This window comes from Saccostrea cucullata, unplaced genomic scaffold (assembly GCF_032062105.1).
Source record: "Saccostrea cucullata isolate Sc308-1 unplaced genomic scaffold, CSIRO_AGI_Scuc_v1 ctg651, whole genome shotgun sequence".
NCBI lineage: Eukaryota > Metazoa > Mollusca > Bivalvia > Ostreida > Ostreidae > Saccostrea > Saccostrea cuccullata.
Window position 1 is genome coordinate 274,192 of NW_026928561.1, and position 21,465 is coordinate 295,656.

A 21,465-nucleotide genomic window follows, 5' to 3' on the forward strand; every position below is an offset into this window, starting at 1 on the left:
AATAATGACTAAATGTAAAAGAGACAGAGAAATATGATGATCTGTAGGAACTACAGTAGAATTCTGTATGTGATTTAAATCCCACTGTTTGCTCTGTTTGATAAATATTTATGATTATCACCCCCAAGTTAACTGTACACTGTCCCTGTGAAAACAACATGATGACAAAAAAAAACTTTTTTAAAATTCTCATAGTTGCATGAAAATTAGGTCTCACACTACAAATTATAACTACACAATTATTTGGACCCATATTGATGAGAATATACATTATATACACAAGCAGAAGCAACAGATTATGATCAAAGTACTTATGGTTAGGTGAAATTACAATACAATTATCGTACATGATACTATAAAAATTTGACAAAAAAACTAGGTATTTCTATACAAACATGATACGAAAACAAGTCTTACTACAGCACTAAAATACATGCAAGAAAAAAAAAACAAGTTATTCCACCACAATACCACAGAAAGGCAAAACCAGATTACTGACATACAAGTTCCTAGTCTACTATTTACAACAAATTACAAGTGAAACATTCAGGCACAACGCATACCATATTGATGGAATAAAGTTAATCAAGGCCTCGATTTGCCTTCAACAATGGCAACAGTTTACTTGTCTCCAACTTAACTGCAGACCACAAATACAAGTGCGAAAACTAAACACCGATTCATTTTCATCGATATTCTCCTGCTTATGTAGCATTGAGGAGTAGAAACTACCCTGAAGAATCTTCTTATGAACATAAGTCTATTTATAGTTTCAATGTTTCCCGTATAGGTTTTATTTTATGCTTTCTCTGGACATCCTGATATGCTCTGTGGAGTTGTTATAATAACAATGTTAAATTTCATAACACCACAACTTGTGATGTATTAGCACCAATCAAAGAACTGTCACCAATAGGAGTAACAATTAAACATGACTTCTTTTTTGTACAAATTTACAGGATTTTTTTTTTTTACAGTACACTTTACAATTGCTGTGGTTGGTTTCTGTACATGGTGTGATTTTTTACAATGCACTAGGATATCTGACCAGCATTAGATCCTATCATGTTCAATGATATACTATAAAAGGTACTTACAATGACTAACTCTAAAAGTTGGGGCCACTCTTTGAATTGGCATAACTATTTACAGAAAACCTGTCTACATTTTATGTAGAGAGCACTTAAAAAAAAAAAAAATCTCAAGGGCCATATATCACCCACTGGGCACTTTCAGAAAAATGTGTCATAATGGATTTTTTTTCGTCATAGGAGCTATACATCCTGACTTATTGTTAGTAATAAATGGCTCAATTTAAGAATGCTAATAAAACGTTCACCTTAGGACTCAGCTTTTGTCACTTATTCAGCTGTATTTAATTAATTGCTGTAGTATTGTGAGCTCTTAATAGTTGTTGTCCATACAAGTGTTTCTCAACAAAAAATACTGACAGTTTGTGAAAGGTATAACCAAAATAGAGAGACATATTTACATGTTTATCCTCTACTTAATCCTGCTACAAAATTAAGAGTGGAGATAAAAATAATACTTTTTCATAACTTCAATGCCAGATCAAACAAATGAAGCAATAAAAATTTACAAGAAAAATATATAGTATGTATTTAACTTCAGTACAAAAAATACATTTCAGTCTGCAACTGAAAAAACAAACTAAAGTGCACAAAAAAATTCACAGTTTTATCGTTGAATGATGCAATATGCCTATTAACATGGTACGATATTCCTCTATGATTCAAAACAACCAAGTGCTGTATAAATAAATTGATAAAAAATGATGCAGATATATAACAATATTAAGTTCATATTTGCAGTAACATTAGGTTATACTACAAATCACTGACAATTATCCAAGAAAACATGGTTTGTATGACTTCTTCCTAACAGACAGTGCATACTGCTCCAGAACAATGCCTTATCTATTGCAAATAACAAATACCTTCATTCTGGGCTGCTTTTGAAACAATTTTTTGTTATACTGCTAAAATTATCTTATTCATGTAATTTTTTCCTAAGAGAAAACAATTTAAAACGTAGACATCAAGGTAACAGCATCACCAATCCTATTAACTTTTAAAAAGTTTCGAAAAAATTGTCTGATATCAAAACCTTGCCTTGTACTGTTCCAAAAAAAATTTCTGATAAATTTCTTTTTAAAAAAATTGCTTCTCCGTAAAGATTTTAGCCTATATTGTTAGTGTGTGACTGTGTTACACCGGTATCTATAGCCACAGTAGAGAAAATGTTTACAATTTTAAACTAAAACAGTTGTTACATTTTGATCCTTATACCCTTGCCTTTTTTTGGCAATTTAAGGATAAATAACACAAACAAACTTTTTTCAGAACTCAGCATTATTTCTCATATATTTACATTTAAATTGACAACCTGAATAATATTTACCAAGTAGAGTGGGAGAATTTTAAAAGATTTTGTCATAAAGTTAAAAAATTGTGCAAAAATTTGTATGGAATTATATAGAAGGCAAAATAAAATCTGAAATCTAAGCACCAAGGAAAACCTACGATTTCTTTATATTTCAGGGATTTATTATTTATATCAATACAAATTAAAATCAGTCAAAAAATGTATATCAACCCGCGCATCCATTTTTTGTTTGTGGTAAGTACCCTTAATTATCAGAAATCTTTAATCCCCCTTTCCCTTTTTTTCCCATTTTTGTCCTTGAGGTAGAAACTAGATTTTGTTGGATTACTCATTCTCAGTGTTGTGAAAAGCTTTAGAAAAGTGGATACTTGATAAATGAATATGAAAGCCATTAGGTTTCTTACTCTATAAATGGTCCTTTCTGTTTTTATGACAAAATGATAATTGTATGGCTCAATAATTTTGTCCATCCCTTCCCAAATCTTTGAAATAAAGCTCAAAGAGTGTGCATAATGAACTAATCAAAACTAAAATATTTTTAGTGTTTTGAATGTTTGGTGTTTTTGACACAACAAATCCTATATGTTCAATCTTTAATCAAACCTTAAATATTGCTTAAGTTTGTTGTTTTTTTAATTGAACTTGATTATGTTTATATCAAAACTATGCGTGCCTTGATAGAAAAAAATACCCTTCCTTGCAAGGACATATGTACCAAATCCTCTCTGTATGCATCAGCAATTTTTCACATTGCCTTAGTTCAAAAATTTCCAAGAATAACATTTCATTTTTATCAACCTTTTTACATCATTTAAAAGACTCAGCCTTAATAAATTTCAGGAGACACTCTAACATCAGTCAGGCAGTTGACATTTTATGGTAGAGCTCCATTGGGTGGCATGCCTATTGGGCCCAGGTCTGAGTTGTTTTTCATGAAGAACTTTTCCAGTTTTGCAAGGATATGTTTGCCATATGTATACTTTCTCAGAGTTGCAATGTGGGGTCGGATTTTGTGCATCAGAATGTTGCGTTGCTTTGGCTCTGCCACGTCAATCATTTTCTGTACAACATAGTTTGCAAACTGGTCCTTCATCATGATGTAAAGTGCATTTTGTGGCCTGAAACAGAAACACCTTAAGTAGAATCAAATATTATGAATATTTTCAGTTTCTGAGCTGACACAGCAGGATTCCCATAAGATAAGAATATAATGAACATTCTTCTATCATTTTACAAATATTTTTAAATTAATGCAAGCTCATGTATTTTTTATAGCTGATATTTACATTCCATGACTGCTTTCTTTATGCAACTGAAATTACTTTTGCAACAGAATTTGCAAATGTGAGTGATACAGACATATCAGAATTAGAAATCTATGTTTGATCATTTTTTTCTTCAGTAGACAAATGAATGTTTTCTAAAAGCGTACTAAAAACGATAGTATCTTTTTTCTAGTTTGTGCACAGATCATAACATTTGTCCTTACAATGAATGGATATTTGATAAATATAAAAATGGCATACATCAGCATTCCAGACCTACCCATCAGTTAGAGAACAAACTTCCTCTATCAGCATTGCTTTCTCTGGTCTGGAGGAATAGGACACACATTTCTCCACAACATTACTACAAAACATTTGTAATCTCACATGTTAATGACATATCAATGCATGTTTTCACTTTCAAAAAAATTATAAAAGCATATTGTTAACTTAAAGTGAACAATCCCATAGGCCTATAGGGTGGAAATACTGTGAAAAATATCATTTATCATTTCAAGACATAAATTTGTGCTTTCCTGCATGTTGTTCTTTCCTGCATGTTGTAAATTACCATAAAGGCACAAAGAATTTCAATTTAGGATTAATTTTGCTACATGTATGGAAAATTATCTATGTATATTTGTATATTTTCAAGAACATATGGTGTTATAAAGAACAATCATGAAGCCTTCCTTATTTCTTTGCAATATTTTTTTGAAGGGGGGGGGGGGGTTAAGTTGTACCTTGCAAATTTGTGCTGACTGAGAACCAGGACTTTGCCCCGTAGTTCTGACACAATTTTACTCTTGTCATCGTGGGATCCATGTTCCAACACATGCTGCACAACATAGTTTCCGTACTGATCCTGCACCAGTCTCTCTATAGCTTGATGAAGCTCATCCAGTATTGGAGTTGTCTGCTCTTTAGTGCAATGTTCCAAAATTCTCTGAATGACTCGACAACCATAAGGATGAGTAGATAATGAAAGAACCTGAAATATAACATTAACTGTAAGTAAATACTTGAATATACGATGCATGAGATTACAAAAAAATTCCTTTGGATACATAAAAAGCTTACTAAACATCAAATGAAATCCAATACAGTGGTTATAATTACAGTGAAATATCAGTATCTCGAAGTTGAGGGGACCTGGACATGACTTCGAGATATCCGGGGGTTCGAGATATCCGAAGTTATCTTCCAAAGTCGAATCAACGATGTCCCGTTTTTTCGTATATCTTCATGCGTAACACTATCCTGTATTACAAAACATGCAGTCTTTATGGTAAAGTCTCAGGCATATTCGCAATAAATAGTAAGAAAAACAATGCTGTTGTTTTCTTTATCGTGTATAATTGTAAAACAATTTAATATGCATGCCTTATTGCATATTCAGCTAATTTACATTTTCCAGGCCATGCTTACATGCTCAAACGGGATGTATCATTAGCGTTATAGTTGAAGAACCTTCTCCGTAAGAAAAGAAAAAGACGAATTTTTTAAAGACATAATTTGATGAAATTTAGTGCAAAATGTTTTTTTTTTAAAAAATAATCAGTATTCAAACTGTGTACTTGATATTAATAGCGTACATGTATAACATTACGAAGTACTACTAAGGAACACATACTTCACGAAACTAACAATGCAAATGGCGGTCAAGGTTATCTATTTATACGCAGATAAACATGAATGTAATCAATCGCCGTGCATTATGCACTGCAACTCATCTGTTTAAGTTTATTGTGAAATATATTTTTGTTTTATGAATTTAAGAATTTAATTATACAGAGCATATCATTAAATGCAATATCGGTAATTTAATTTCTGAGTTGCTAGCTGTGAAGTGGTTTGTTTTATCGGTCGTAGACTACACCAAACACCCAAGCTGTCAAACCAATTAACCTGTCACAGATACCCAGACATCAACATGAGCTTGGGATTAATTAAGATTCCCCAAGTTTGAAGGTGTTAATTAATAGCCACTGGCGAGAGTGTGTGAAGTCACGACACCAGGTGTGTTTAGTAGACCGAAAAATTCACAGCACTTCGAGATATGCCAGGTAAAAATTGGGCTTGGAACTTTGAATATACTTCGACATAAGCGGGGTATTCGAGGTTACCGTGTTCCAGATATCAGGTGTTTTTTAAATCATATATAGAGAGAAAACGGCCGGGACCGGCGTTTGACTTCGACATAAGCGGGGTATTCGAGATATCCCATGTTCGAGATACTCATATTTACCTGTATGTTCATAAAAGGTAAGGTTTGACATGCAATCCACATTTGTGACTTTTAAAACTATGTACATCATGTTAAGCTTTATTTTGTCCAAACATAATTCTGTGTTAATTGCTAATGTTTGTAAATAAACATCAGGAATTGAAGCTTGTTATTTATCTACTGACTCTTGTACAAAAATGTGATCCCCTATTGCAACTAACCTGCAGACGTGTAGCTTTCCCTGTGAGAAATTCTTGTATGTTATCTCCATCTTTCATTTTAAAAACCAAAAGAGTTAAAACAACTAAGGAATTCATTACCTACCTGACCTTTGAAAGCATCAATAATGAACTGTAAATGAATGGGATCCACACATTCTATGCATTTCTGCACCACATGGTTGCCGTTCTGATCCTTAACACACTTGATCACATGGCCATCAAGTTCTTTCACAATTTCCACTTGCAGATCTGTTGAAATTGTTTCTAAGGCCTTCTGAATAACACGACAGCCATACATCTGCAGGGCAAGTGGCAAAACATGACCCCTAAGGCGCTGAGCCAAGGTTTGCTTCTGCTCGTTACTGCCAAACTCGAAAAATTTCTGGATGACATAGTTGCCGAACACATCCGTCATCAGACTGTAAGCATGTACCAGGATTTCATTGAAGACCATGTTCTTCTCCTGTGGGGAAGCTCGCTCCAACTTCTGCTGAATAAATCTGTAAAAAGATATTATTTGGAGTAGTTATTATAACTGCATGAATGTTCAAGCAAGTTAATAAAACATCAACATTAAGTGAAGAAACTTTCAGAGAAAAGATTAACAATTAGCTCGAACTACTATAGCACTTGTACTAATTCTTTGGTATATTTTTCACATGCTGAGGACATAGGTTTTACAACTAAAATGCTGAAATCGATAAATATCCTGTTAAGAGCAGTTGTTATGATATGTGTATATTTTATATCAATATGTCAAATGAGAGCCGATATGAATAAAGTGATAAAGCATTAGAAATTGAAGACATTTTCATTTATATAAAAAATGATGGAAGGCAGCAAGGAAGAACTAGTTTATAAGCTATCAGGTGTGCAGAAGTTATAGATCTTCATGGCCCCTATTTTGCAAGACCAATAAAAATGTCCATTTTTTTGCAAAAGATACAACTCAAAGCCTGACTGGTGAGTTCTCTTAAACCTAAAGTCATTGTAATTTAAATTAACACATACAACAGACACACTACAGCACTATACAGCATACCTAGAACCATGCTGGTCCTGGGAGAATTCCACCACATGGTTATTGAGGTCCTTCAGCTGTAAGTTGGGAATTCTGTTGTTCCTAAAATCCTCCAGCATCCGACTTCTTCCAGTGGCTTCTTTTGACATGGAACTGGCAAAAACAAAAAAAAATTTTCATAAAGGTTATTCCAGCCAAAAATATTAGTTGGGTGGTCGAAATGAAGATTACATTTCACAAGCAGTAACCCATATGTTAGATGAAAGTGTATTTCTATCTTGTGTAATTTATCTTCAGCAAACACCCCAACGGAGCCATAGCAAAGCAATCATTTGATTGAGCATTTAAAGATGCACCACTTATCAATTGATGATTGCACCAATACTTGAAAGTCATATTCTTGCATGCAAGTGTTCACTAGCAAATCATTTGAAATAATCCAGCATACAGACTATTGAAACTATATCTAACTTTGAATACTGTAAAACGAGAATATTTAGTGCACTACTAATTTTAGCGCCTTTGGCGCAAGAGCCCTGAGTGCTAGAATTTATTGTGCGCTAAAGGATTTCTAAATATCATTTTTTGTGTGTGTTCAAAGCTTTTACATAAGTACATGTAAACTGGAACGCGCGATTACGTAATGTCAAGGGTCACTGGATTTTATATACACACTAGCACTGCATGCACATGTTCAGAAGACAGAAAGTTCTGCCAAATTATAATTTAATTAAACTATTGTTATCCCAGTAGTTGTTACCTGATTATTGTCATTAGCACCTTCAAAGTTTGACTTCTCGGCATGTCAATCATCTATCGCCTCGAGGTAAACAATGCAATCAAGCATGACAATTGAACTTGCAGACAATACCTGATTAAGATTACCGTTTTATCGAAGTAATTTTTTGTCGATCCACACATCGTTTTAATATGATTTAAATGAGTAAATACTCCATTTCTTTTAATTGAAAATAGAAATAAAGTAAATTTTAACACTGTGCCACGTTCATGTGATAGCAACACGTACCGCGGTAAAGTCAACGAATGTTTACTGACAAAAACTAACCAAAAAGTCAAATACAGGCGTGGATAAAAAAAACAACAAAACATCACATTTATATATTTTACTGACAAGTGCAGGCCCTAAAATTTATTTGCGCCAATGCATTCCCACTTGCGTTTGCACTAAAATACATATGCGCCAAATTTTCTCGTTTTACAGTAATTCCCCACAACTTTTTGCCAGAAGGTGACACTTGATTTTGGCATCAACATTAATGAGGCCCCACTGTACATCTGCAGTATAGTGCATGTGGGGCTTCAACATCCAAATACATGCATTCTTAACCTTCCTGGAAATACTTTAAACTTGTCTGATTTTTGAAATGAATTCTGAAAACAACTTACTTCCTTGCAGCCATATTTCTGCTTGGAAAGAGAGAAGTGCCAGAAAAGAATCCATTAGATCCCATGGGGCTGTTTCTAAATTTAGCCTCTGCTCCAGGTGCAGCACTGTACATTCTATTCCCTCCTGACATTCCAGCTGTAAATACAAGTACATAGAAAAATATCATTGAGAAAGCCTAATCAAAAGTATATAAGCATGATCAAAATGATTGTTTGAAGGTATTTTAGGTTTTCTGGGGGGGATGAACTGAACAAGATGCAACAAATTACTGAACACCTTTCTTAATGATTGTGTGATACATTTGCATTAAAATATTCAGTTTGAAAGAAATCAAAAGAATCTTGATAAAACTTATTTGTCCTACTGACAGATGGTAGAAGGGACAATGGGAATATTTAGGGTCTGGTAATTTGAGAGGGCAGGATGGAGGGGATTAAAATTCATGCAGTAGGACACGAAATATAGACTTATATGTACATGTATATTTTGTTTGTTTACAGATTTTAATAGCAGTAATTTAAAACAAACATTCAAGTGTACTGAACACTGATCTCTCACCTACTGACAGATTGGAGGAGGATCCAGAAAGGGAGGGTGGTGGAGTCATACTCTGTCCTGGTTGTACCAGTCCCATAGGGCCAGCAGGAGAGGCCGACATGTTTCCCATGGAGCCATAAAACTGATTCAAGGGTGGTAAATGCTGTCGTGTTTTGTAATCTAAAGAATCCCGTCTTTGACCTTAACAAACAAAAGCAAATCAACTATATGCTTAATGTGTCCAGAAAATAAATATTTCAAAGAACACATACATGTATAATGCCTATTAATAGTGATAAATCCTCACTTCCTCTTTTAAAAATGGTCAGTTACAATAGGAAATAAATTGACCTTATAAGTTAAATTAACAATACACACACCTCTTAAAAAAATTTACACAGCAGTACAGAACAGATATGATTAGTATAACAGCATTGCACATGCCTTTGATTCGAAACAAACAAAGAGACAAACAGAAGCTCGAGGAGATTTTGAACAGAAAAAATTTTGGTGAGCAAAAGAGATGCCAAGAGCACGTTAACTTGTGTGTCCTACCCATGTTGTTAAGACTGGAGTTGCTGTTACTGGAGAAGTTAACAGGAGGAGTTGTCTGTAACTGCTGTGACTGGGTAGTCAGAAGACGAAGAGGATTGTTTGCCCCACCTGTAGGAAAACAATTTGTTGTTTATCAAGATTTTGTTACTTTATCTAGTTTTAAAGATCCTAAATTCCAAGGATTGGTTAATCAAAGTTAACTTATACAACAAAGATTTCAAAGATGTTTTCAAGTTAGAATGAATAAAAAATTGAAAATTTAAGTTCATTTAGTAATTTTACTTGGCAAAATTGTCATGCATGAACATATATTTCTCATCTTCAGTTGAAACCCATATTAAGGAAGAGAAAAGTGGGAGGGGAAAGTGATAAAGATGAGTGACCTTACCTTGTTGACTTGCTGCCGCAGTGGCTGCACTGACTAGTACTGGGGCAGGGGAGACAAGTCGTACAGGGGTACTCAGTCCTCGAGGGTTCATTATCAGCTGGCCATTCTGGTCGTAATAGGCTGGAGCTAAAATCTGATACTGTGGATCTGTAACAAACAATGTTTAATATTATGACATTTTTAAATAGGTCCTCAGGGCAGCAATGCTCACATGGGTTTTGAATCAATTAAAAAAAAACAACTTTTTTCTCTTCATCGAAATGCTCATTCTTGCCTTCAAGACATTCTGTGAACAATTTTAAATACATACACAGTAGACAAGATTCACTCTTTACGAGTTGTTTAAGCAGCATACCATGACTTGGATATTATGTCGATAATGTTTATAACCAATAAGACAACATATAAAATACAAAATTTAACCTGCTTAGCTCTAGTTTCAATAAGACTCACTCCGATTACTATTATAAATATCTTACTAGAGGGGGTCCCCATCTGCTGATTTATATTGGGCTGCTGTGATGGCATGTTAGCTTCGTTCTGATTGGGTGTCAGCCGCCCGTTCTGCCCCCTCATTAGGTGGGGCTGCTGTGGCTGCTGCTGTTGGGCCTGTGATGTGGGCTGCGGAGTTGTCTGCCCTTGCTGCTGGATTAAGTTTGCTGGATAGATGCCCCAAGGAGCCTGAACACCATAGTACTGAGGATGAATAACTGCTGGTCCTAAAAGAATACCATATTGAATCTATAATATGTAAGGAATATGTAACTTAAGATTTTACCAAGTTTTTTTTTTCCTAATCCAGCAGATGTATAAAAGTTTACCAAATAGTGAAATATTACTTATGATCTCCCGTTAGTAACGCAACCCTTCATTTAATTAACCTACTGTCATTCAATCAGCTTTTGCAATAGAGGTATTTTTACTTTTATTGAAACTGAAGCATAGAAATTTTATGCCAGGCGCATGTTTAAATTGTAAAAGTTGTAATAATGAAGAGATGAAAGTTTGACCATTTCAGCATATTATAAAAATAGCCTGGGGATCTACTAGAATTTAACAGTGCTCTTAATAGGAAAATGAAAGATGGGGATAGGAGACTTTGACAATTAATGAATTAGGCCTAGAAAAAAAATATGTTTGTTTCCGCTTTCCCGACCGACCCTAATTTATAGTGCCGACCCTAAAAATTTTTTTAATGCTTTTGTCCCATGCAGGGTTTCAGATTGGCGTTGGCCATCGGCCATTTGCCGATAAAAATTAAAAATGGCAGGAAAAAAATAAAATTTACCTGCCAAAATGGCCTATAGGTTTAACATTGAACGGACATAATGGCCGATTAACTTCTGTATGTAAAGGCAAGTCGTATAGATAGTTTTCCCCCGTTCAGATCTGAGTACATGTATTTTTTTTACTACTTTATCAATATGCAACTGCAGATTTCATCAGCCAATGACAATTGGGTGTAAGATCTTGACAAAAAATACTTTCATTTCATTTCAAAATTCAAGTGCAAAGAGCCAAAAAGTAGTGATGAATGTTTAAAACATCGAAGGAATCCATGCCATGTTGATATTTTTACCGCCATGATTGAATGTGGGGTCAGACTAATAACAGGAAATGGACAATATTGCAAGGTTTTTTATACAAAGGAAAACATTTTTAGTCTAGGCAATCTGTAAACGTTATCATACTTGTAATCAGAAATACAAATCTCATTTCTGGATATTAAACTACTTTTAAAACTTGAAATCCCAAGAAATAAATACATCTACATGTAATGAAAGGTGGGACTAATATCAGTAAAATACCCATTGAATGGAATTTTAAAAAAAAATAAATCCCCCTTCTGTTTCAATATATTGATTTTGTTTAAAGTAAACAAACTATTATTTTCCATTTTATTAAAAGGAAAATTCATATATACTTTTGATTATTTTAAGTAATTAAATGAATTTTTTTTTGTAAAAGTCTGACACAAATGTGAGTAAGTTTAACTTTTCTATATTTATTTCATTTCTGATAAAAAATTTCAATTATAATTAATTAAGCCCAGCCGATTATTAATGATAATCGATTCTAATTTTTTTAAAATTTCCCTTGACTTTCATGCAATGAGAGTCCAGTGAAAAGATGACTTGTAAATGTTTAAAAAAAATGAAATGAAAACGATTGAGTTACACAGTATATTTTACTTCTTAAGGTAGGATTCTTCTCTGGTTTCTGACAAGATGAAACATTCAAAGTATATTTGCTTATATGTCTTATATATTGAAGTGTAAGGAATTTAAAAGACCATATTTTTCTTTCCTCATCACAATTGTACAACTTTAAATAGAAATGGTAAACTGCGTTTGAAAACTAGCAGGGACTATATTTTTGGCGGAATGATGGCGTATGAAAATATCTTCTTTTCGGCCTCTCAAGATTATAATAGAACAATGAATTTAGTTATAATTTTTACACAATCGAAGACTTGGAGAAATTTCTAAATGCAAGTTAGATTAATAATGAGGGACTAAACTTTTAAAATATATCAAATAAATATGATTTTTCAAACAAACTGGAACTTTATTCGCTTTTAAACGCTTCCTATCAAAGTGCAGATTTGAGCCAAAAATACATAAAAAGTATTTTTTCTCTCTTAGTAAATGATGAAAACTTATAGTTTTTGTATTATTTTGTACATTTATAAGACTACTTTATTATTTGTGAAAATAAGAAAAAGTTAAATATAAGAAGCATATGAAAATAACTAATATATCCTAAAAAATTACGAAAAACAGAGAAAATTCGGATTAGCCAATATACAGTTTAGTTAAATTATCTACGCAAATTTGGTAATATCATGCTATAGATCCAATATAGTAATATGTTTTTATGCAAAAAGAACAATCATTAAACTTTTGAAATAGAAGTAGGTATCACATGATTGGCAACAGTTATTTTTTACTCTTAATGTCAAGGAAAAGGATTATGACCTTGACCTGACCTTGCCTCTGATATAAAACGGTCAAATTTAATTTCACTGATACTATCACTTACTGATATTGTCTTCTTGATTCTGTGACAATTTCATTAATTTTTAAATATTAGAAATGTGAGAAGAATCCTACCTTAAGTTATTTACCTGAATTTATTTAAGTATACTATGAAAGAATTCTCAAAAGAATTGTATACTTTCAACTATCACTCAGCTAGATAGAATGTTTTATAATTTATTGTTAACACTGGTTAAAATGATAAATGTCCAACGGACCCGACACTTCTAATGGGCCTATAATTTTAGGATGTTTAGAACAGAATGGCCTTTAACTTTTCTGGTAAATACTCGTATGCCATATGTCCTATAGTTACTCATTTCAATCTGAAACCCTGCCCATGAAGTGCAAGATTTCACCCAGGGAATTATAGTCTCCAACTTTGCAAGCTTTTCAAGACATAAAGAAGTTTGAGTCACCTTTCTATTGTAAGTTTAAGTCATAGAAATGCTTGAAAACACCATTTCTTTTGTCATTAATGTTACTTCTATACACGTTTTGATTAAAGAAGTAAAAAAAAAAAAATTTCAAAAAAAAAAAAATTTGCCTACCTACCTACCCTATATTTTTTCAGCCTGAAAGCGGAAACAAACATATTTTTTTTCTAGGCCTTATTACAAACTGACTATTTCTTCCATACTTATCATCAAAGTTTCCTTTTTTACAAAAGCTATACTTAATGCAAAAAGTTTGCAATAATTTAATGCAAATTTCCCTAAATAATCACTTCACATTTAAACAATTCTGATAATACGAAAGAGACAGCAAGAAATCTAAAAATAGCAAGGGCCTATGAGCCACAGTGCTCACCAGTCATTTAACACTGCCTTTGAGACAGGTCTAAACTTCAAATAGGAAGTTTTTAAAATCAATCCAACCCTATTTTACCACTTATTTTACATCCCCTTTGTGTTGGGGTCAGCTCTTTACTTTACAGAATGTTTTGTGTCTAAGTTTGGTTACAACTTGCCTAAGAAGGAATACAAAGTATGACAAGAGACTTTTAATTCCAAAATACAAGCAACTTGGTCTTATCCTTGGGCTTGATCCCTGGACCCATAAAGCACTTATATAATTATTTTTGAAGAGGGGGCTAATTTGCTTCTTATAATCATGCAAACAACCCCCCTCCTAGATGTCCATTAGTAAATCAAAAATGTTCAAAGATGTGCTTGTTAGACCCATTTGGACCATTTTAACTGCTGCAGTGAAACGTTTGCAGACGACATATAAAAGCTATTGAATAACTTTGATCAGAAAAACTCACGTGAGCCAGAGCAAAATGTTTCCCTTGCCAAATTTGAAAAAGTTTGTTTGGCAACAAGCCTAATGCTGACCTGCTATAGGAATGCCCACAGCATAAGGATCCTGGCTGATAACATAAGGGGTCGGCGTAATGGCCGCCGCAGTCATCCCTAAATACATAAAATCACTTAAGCCATGCAAATAATGACCACAATATCAGGATAATAATATAAATCCTGATCAAAATCAGGAGGAGAAATAGAGATAAATGTGCATATTACAAAAGTTGATTTCATTTATTTAAAAAAATAAAAAGCATCCAAAACCATAGTAATCTTATCAAATTGTTGAAGCCTGATTTTGTGAAGAAGAAAAAAATAAGCATTGCTTCCATAGTCTTGAATTGATTTTGTCATCAATGTCCTTTAAAGCTTTCTATAACTTCTACTGGTTTGAAAACATACCAATCATGCAATACAAAAAAAAAATCAAAGGATCACTGGTTTTGTCTCTAGTTTAAACACTCGACACAGAAAGCATTCTGTCAAACCTAAGACTGCACGAAGCAGCTAAGAGCAATCATTTGTTTGCTTATTTCGGAAAAAACAATTTAACCACCATATTCACGAATTTAAATATGATTTAAATAAATTAAGTAAATAAAGCCTTGTAAAATATGTGTTTCTGCTTTCTAGACCAGTCCTAATTAATAGCATTGACACAATTTTTTAAAAAAATGCATTTCAGTGAAATTCGAACTGTCAATTTTTCTTTCACATATTAAAATTTCTTCAACTCACAGAACTCTGAAACAGTATATCCTTTGTCATTAGTAGTATGTAGATGTTTTGTTTGAAGAAGTCGAGGTATTATTTTTTTAAGATGCTTACCTACCTACCAAATTTTCATGTATACATGTATGTGAATATACATGAAATAGTCCTTATATAAAACTTCTCTTTCACACTATTTATATGTATGTACAGTAAAACTTGTTTAGTACGAACACAGATATAACGAATTACAGATATAGAAAATTAATTTCATAGGTCCCAGCGACTGCGTTCTAACCAGGTTTTACTGTAATACCGTAAATCTGGAAATTTTTGCTGTAGATAAATTTTTAGCAAATTTGCAAGTTCATTGCATTCGCAAAAATATTTTTCTTAAAAATAAATTACCAATAAGAAAATGTAAACAAAGCAGTGGTCATTCGCAAAATTTTGAAACGTAAAAATTAATCAACAGCATTTTGACCTGAATTCGCAAAATAAAATCGACGTAAAATTTTCCAGATTTACGGTATAAAATCACCAGTGATCCCTTTTAAGGCAACAGTATAAGAAACAAGACTTTCACATTTCAAAAGAAAAAAAAGAGACTATATAAAAGCAATGCTACACAAAATAAAGCTTTAATGAAAGTATTTTAAAATAAACTCTGGACTTTCATTTCCGATTATTTAGCAGAATACATTTCTTCCCAACTATACAGAAAAAAGTTATCAAATCTTTAAATAGCTATACACAACAATTTACCAATCCATTAATGCAAATACAATCAACAGTGTCACAATAGGAATACAAAACATGAACATACCACATAAAAATAAAAATAGTGATAAAATTTGAAAGAGCTGAGAGTGTATAATGGCACCTACCCATCTGCTGTTGTTGTGAAGCTAGGAACTGCTGCTGAGTTAACACGGCAATAGGCTGTTGTCTCTGTAATAACTGGAAATGTAAAGATCTAAATGTGACAATCCGACCAAAAAAATTATCTGGTTTTCCGAGCTACTTCTAAATCTAATTACAGTATTCTTTCAAGGTATAAATGTTACTTTCTTATTCATGTAATTAAAATTAAAGTGTAGTTCAAAATTGTGTTATTTTTGCCCTTTCACACTTGCAAACAATTTTGTCTCATTTCAATTTCGCCCAGTCACAAGAAATTATTCTGTATTCTTTGAATTCACCCCGTTTTAAATTTGCCCAAATGATGTTAGGGCGAAAGGGGCGAAAATTTCCCTGTATATAGTAAACATTACTTGGTCAAAATATATTTAACTTGCAGCTATGATCATAAATAGTTCTGTTAGAAGTAACCCTTAAGGATTATATTGTTCAAAAGTACAGTGAGATCTGAACTTGGAAAGTGATCAAATCTGTCACCAAGCTTTTTGGTCCTTAAAGGATTTTAATCATAAAACCAACCAAGTTCATTCCCACTGAACTAGAAAGAAACTCTCCAAGAGAGGTAACAATTAAATACTTATTTACTTACTTGATTGTAATCCATGTTGAAATTTGGGCTGTCCATTGAGGAAGGCATTCCCATCTGGTTACTGTAGTCAAACTGTACCGGATCAATTCCCACGGGATCAAAGGGAGGGGGGTCTAGCTGGAACCCTGGCTGTGGGAAGTGGGGCTGCTGATTGTGGTCTAGATATTCCCCACCTTCTGGCTTAACACTCAGTTTTGTCATGTCCATTCCAGGTATGGCATTCTCAGCATTGGGTGAGTTTTGGTGACTGTTTCTTCTGTTACTACAATAAATACATGTAGTTTCATGGGGGTTTAATTTCCAACAAAAATTCTAATCAAATAGCAACATATCATTCAAATTATGACCATCACTGGGGTCGGGTTAAAATAGGTTAAGGTTTCCTACTGATGCCTTTTTTTTTTAATCTTTGCATTTCTTTCTTAAAATTTCCACGTGCAAGACATGGCACTTATATAGTACTACCACGCAAAATGATATGTACCTGTAGTCTTCATCAATGCCATTCTGAAGCAAGCCATTAGCTGGTAAATTGTCTTGTTTTTCGTCTACTCTCTCCCCATCATGGCCCTCAAATGGGGAAGGGGTCTTACTCTTCTTATCTCCTTGTGGATCCATTCCTGGCTCTTGTGGTGGTCCATGCATCTGCAAAATATACACGCATATATACCATTATCAATATATTTCGCTGCTTTTTATTTATTTTCAATTTACAATTTGATGTACAATGTACATATTGTGCACCTCCTAGTGCACATTAGATTATGCTTATGTGAAAAAGCTTCTGTATCATAATTCCGTCATTGAAATGCATGATACTGTAGATTCTTTTTTCTTGAGCACTCCCTAACCAGTGTACATATAAACTGATGCTTTGGTATCAATCATCCAAATTACAGTATTACTGAAACTTGTGGAAGACATTTTTTTTTTAACTTGGAGGTCTTGCTTAGTTACACAATGATTTTACAAGCACAAATACATATGTACTAATTTAACTTTCATAATGTACTCACCTTGAACTTCCTCATCTGAAAAAAAGTCAAATATTTCATTTCAGTGTTTGATGAAAAGGCAGATACAATCAAATAAAAGAAATTATCCTAACATGATTAATATTCCAAATGTATGTGTATAAATTCACGTTTCCTTAAATTTCCTCATTTAATGCAATATTATAAATTATATGAAAAAGACACAGTTTATGATTGCAAGATGACTATGCTTGATTGTTTTCTTAAAGTATATTGCGAGTGACCTAATAGCCAATAGGGAAAATGTGTTAATGGCACAACTTTTCCTTGAAAAAGTGAAAACCCAATACTCACATTCTGCATAAATGGGCCGGGTGGCGGTCCTCCCTTTCCGCGGAGTCGGGCATCCAGCTCTTTACTGGTGGGGGATCCACCCAAGACATACTCCACCATGTCTACTCCTAATGCTCCTGGCTCTGTATACAACACAGTTACTTCTAGTCAATCTTCATCCATAATAAATACATTTTATATACAAGTGATTTTTAAATGTGAATATCTTTCAAACAGTATTCTCCAGGAATACTGAATACCAGGTTATTTTCACCCTGCATTATTTTCGCCCTTTTATCTGTTTATACATGCAAACATTTTTGCCCAGTTTAAATTCGCCCAGTTATAATTTTGTTTAAGAAATAATACCATATTTTTTTAAATTCACCCCATTTTAAATTCATCCAAGTAAGGGTAGGGCGAATGGGGCGAAAATAAAATGGGGGAGAGGGGGGGTTTCCCTGTGTACAGTATATCCTTGTATCTTTTAATATGTACAATTAGAACATTTTAAATCATTGCACTACAAAAATAATATCAACAATTTCAACCTATGGTTTTGATACTTGATCAATTGACCTAGAAAATCTCCTCAGTGTCCAATCATTCTCCAATACATAATACAACCAAAGCAATACAATGGTTACATCAATTATCTTATCCTTTGATCTAGACATCTGAACAAGAAACCTCAAAAACTTTCAATATCGAAATAAATACATGTAAAATGTTTTTCAAGCCAATAAGAAACATCTGTTTATCAGCCATTACCTGTTGGATTCCCCCAAGTATCTTCCCTGGTGGTCCACGGATTTCCTGGAAACATTCCTTTCCCTTGATCCCCTCCCTGCTTCGGCCCATCTCCAATCTCCCAGAGCTTTTTGGCAGTGTTAGGCATCTAACAGGAAAAAAATCAAAGATGTACGTAAAACTGTACAGCATAAAGATCCCTATCGTATTCCTCAAGTGGTCCACATCATTTTTTATGGTGGTTGCAACATAGTAGAAATATGCATGAACTTAAGGATTTGGGTGTGCTTTTTTTCATGTCTGAATCAGAGGACAAAATATTGTTGATAGAATTTTTCTCTCACTTATACCTGTCAGAAAAATGTGAACACAAGAATCTGAGTATCCATGAATTAACCAAATTAACATACTTCTCTACCAATAGACATCCCATGGAAATCTCTCTCTATATCCTGCACGGTTGCAATGTTTCGAGACTGAAATGAGGAAGAAATGATAAACTTTAATTCTTTAACTATGAACAAAATAGTTATATAAGAAAAGTCATTAAGAAGAAGGACACTGGGGAATATGAAGTCCATCTGCAAGCACATTTTTGAATGAATGAAAAAGGCAGCCTTAAAAATTTGAATCACTTTGCCGTTATTATCAAATGAGTAATTAAATATGAAACTCACATTTCATTTGGGAAAATATACAAGATATTCACACATGCAGTGATCATGGTGATGACTTCATGAACATATATATTCAAGAAAATTTTGTCTTTTATAATTATACACTGACGTGCTCTATGATGCTGTCGTCCCCGATAGCCCATCTCTTATTGCTGTAACTGTTCAGTTCCAAGTCAGTCTGCGGGCGCTGGAAAAAATACCCGACCGTGGCATCGTCTTGTGACCGACTTCCAGGAACACTGTTATTGTTTTGTCGACCTGCAATATCATGGGGTCCATTTGCCATCATTCGCGGTCCGTTCTGCCAAGACACGTCGTTCATTCTGAGTTCTTGGAACCACAGCTCATACTATACGTTTTCCTCCTACAAAAATATTACTAGTTTGCGTCATGACATCCTTTTGTTATCATTGTACACAGCATTTCACACTATCAGTGTCTTGCAACAGTCATAACAATGGCGGGAGACGACAGACAGGAAGCTAATCTACATATTAAACAATGAGCTAAATGAATAAATTTCTGCAAGAACTAAATTTTTGCATTTATAAATAAATTATTCATCTATGCTTTGCGTATGTAATTTTACCCAGACAATCTAGAAACAAACCGTGATGACATCAGATTTCGATGTCCCCTTTAACGTAAACATCACAACATGGCGATTGACAATGTTTTGGTTGAACAAGGAATTTTGGGTAATATGTATGCATTTGTAGTGACGTCATATGGTGGGAAAAGCGAACCATTTCAGCAAAGAAAAAAATTGATATTTAACGTTATGCCCCCGGATCGAAAGATCCCGGGGGTATATTGTTTTTTGTCCTGTCTGTCTGAATGTCTGTTTGTCTTTCTGTCAAAGCCAAATCAATGGTAAGAGAAACTTTACTAAAAATGAACTTTTCAGAAAATTTTGCGGAGCGGAAAAAAGGGTACATATGTGTATTATGCAATTTCATCTGGACTCAAGAAAATTGAACATAAAACTTTTTATGCAGAAAAATAGGATATTATCACATACCTCTGGAGTTAATTCAGTATACAAATACATTAAGCTCTCTATATATATGCACGCAAACAATTTTAGTTCAAACGAGTTTAAGTAGTTATTGACAAATAAGTTGAGGAGACAAGGATTAACAGTCAATATTTAAGAAATTATTTTGTCGATACAAAGACCTTGAACTATGAACTATTAATTAAATTTAATCTATCGTAAAACTGAACGTTGACTGGTGTTTTGCATACAAGCTATTATAGGCCACTAGTATTTTTCCCCACCGAAATGCATACTTTTTACGTTTGTCCGATAAGAAAAAGGAGCCGGCATACAATGGGTGCATATGACCACATGTGCTTGAGGACAGGAACCCCCCCCCCCCCCATATATAGACCCCCGGGCCTTTTCGATTTTTTTTCTTAACCTATCCGTAAGTAACACATTTGTGATGTAATCCATACCATCAAACCGAAATTACGAAAAACAAACAGTTTATAAAAATTCGTAACCCACTCTATATATAAAAATAACACTTGTCCTGTCCTCAAGCACCTGTGCATATGACCGGTCGAAATGGGATGCTTATCTTCCCTACATGCATGACTGTCATCAGATCCCACCTCTGATGCTTTGATTGGTTGCGTTTGCTCTACTACAAATTTGTATTATTTCATGTTATCTGAGCTAAACTGTATCTCTTACCTCAAAAGTCACAGAACCCGGGGTGGGTGTGGGGCATCTTGAAATCAAACAGAAAAAGAATTTAATGCAACCCCCGCCCTTTTAGCGTTCTACTATTTTGCTCAAAGGCGGATCCAGGGCCGGGGCGTGCCCCCCCCCCCCTTTGAATTTTTTGTATGTAAAATTTATATGTCCATTATCCTAAAATCAAGGAAAAAAATCTCTTATTTGTAAGAACATGTCAGCTTCTGAGGGCTTCGCCCTTGGACCCCCCAAAAGGACCTTGCCTAAGAGCCATTGGGGGCTTCAGTACAGCCACCTTCAGCCACGTAGCATCGTTTTTGAAAGCGGGGGGGGGGGGGGGTGGCAGCCTGAGAAAAATTTTTTTTGACTTACCTGAAAAAGTTGACAAGCAAAAAAAAAATACAAAAAATACAAACAAACAAACAAAAAAAA

At 33.9% G+C, this 21,465-nt stretch overlaps 1 protein-coding gene across 2 annotated transcripts; it reads right to left on the minus strand.

The window, feature by feature from the left end:
• Positions 1-2,678: 2,678 nt before the first annotated feature.
• On the minus strand, positions 2,679-20,044 carry LOC134277970 (pumilio homolog 2-like). 2 transcript variants are annotated; one of them, XM_062760275.1, is made up of 20 exons: positions 19,939-20,044; positions 19,438-19,692; positions 19,062-19,127; positions 18,673-18,799; positions 17,923-18,044; positions 17,611-17,625; positions 17,079-17,239; positions 16,595-16,850; positions 15,972-16,044; positions 14,404-14,481; positions 10,508-10,747; positions 10,029-10,175; positions 9,641-9,748; positions 9,107-9,286; positions 8,548-8,683; positions 7,162-7,293; positions 6,223-6,619; positions 4,415-4,662; positions 3,952-4,035; positions 2,679-3,524 (listed from the first exon to the last, which is right to left on the minus strand). In XM_062760275.1, the coding sequence occupies exons 2-20, from the start codon at positions 19,648-19,650 to the stop codon at positions 3,281-3,283; spliced, it is 3,027 nt and encodes a 1,008-aa protein (XP_062616259.1). In that variant the 5' UTR covers positions 19,651-19,692; positions 19,939-20,044; the 3' UTR covers positions 2,679-3,280. The 2 variants fall into 2 exon arrangements, with proteins under 2 accessions (XP_062616259.1, XP_062616258.1); XM_062760274.1 differs by having other exon boundaries at positions 2,683-3,524; positions 16,595-16,856.
• Positions 20,045-21,465: the final 1,421 nt, after the last annotated feature.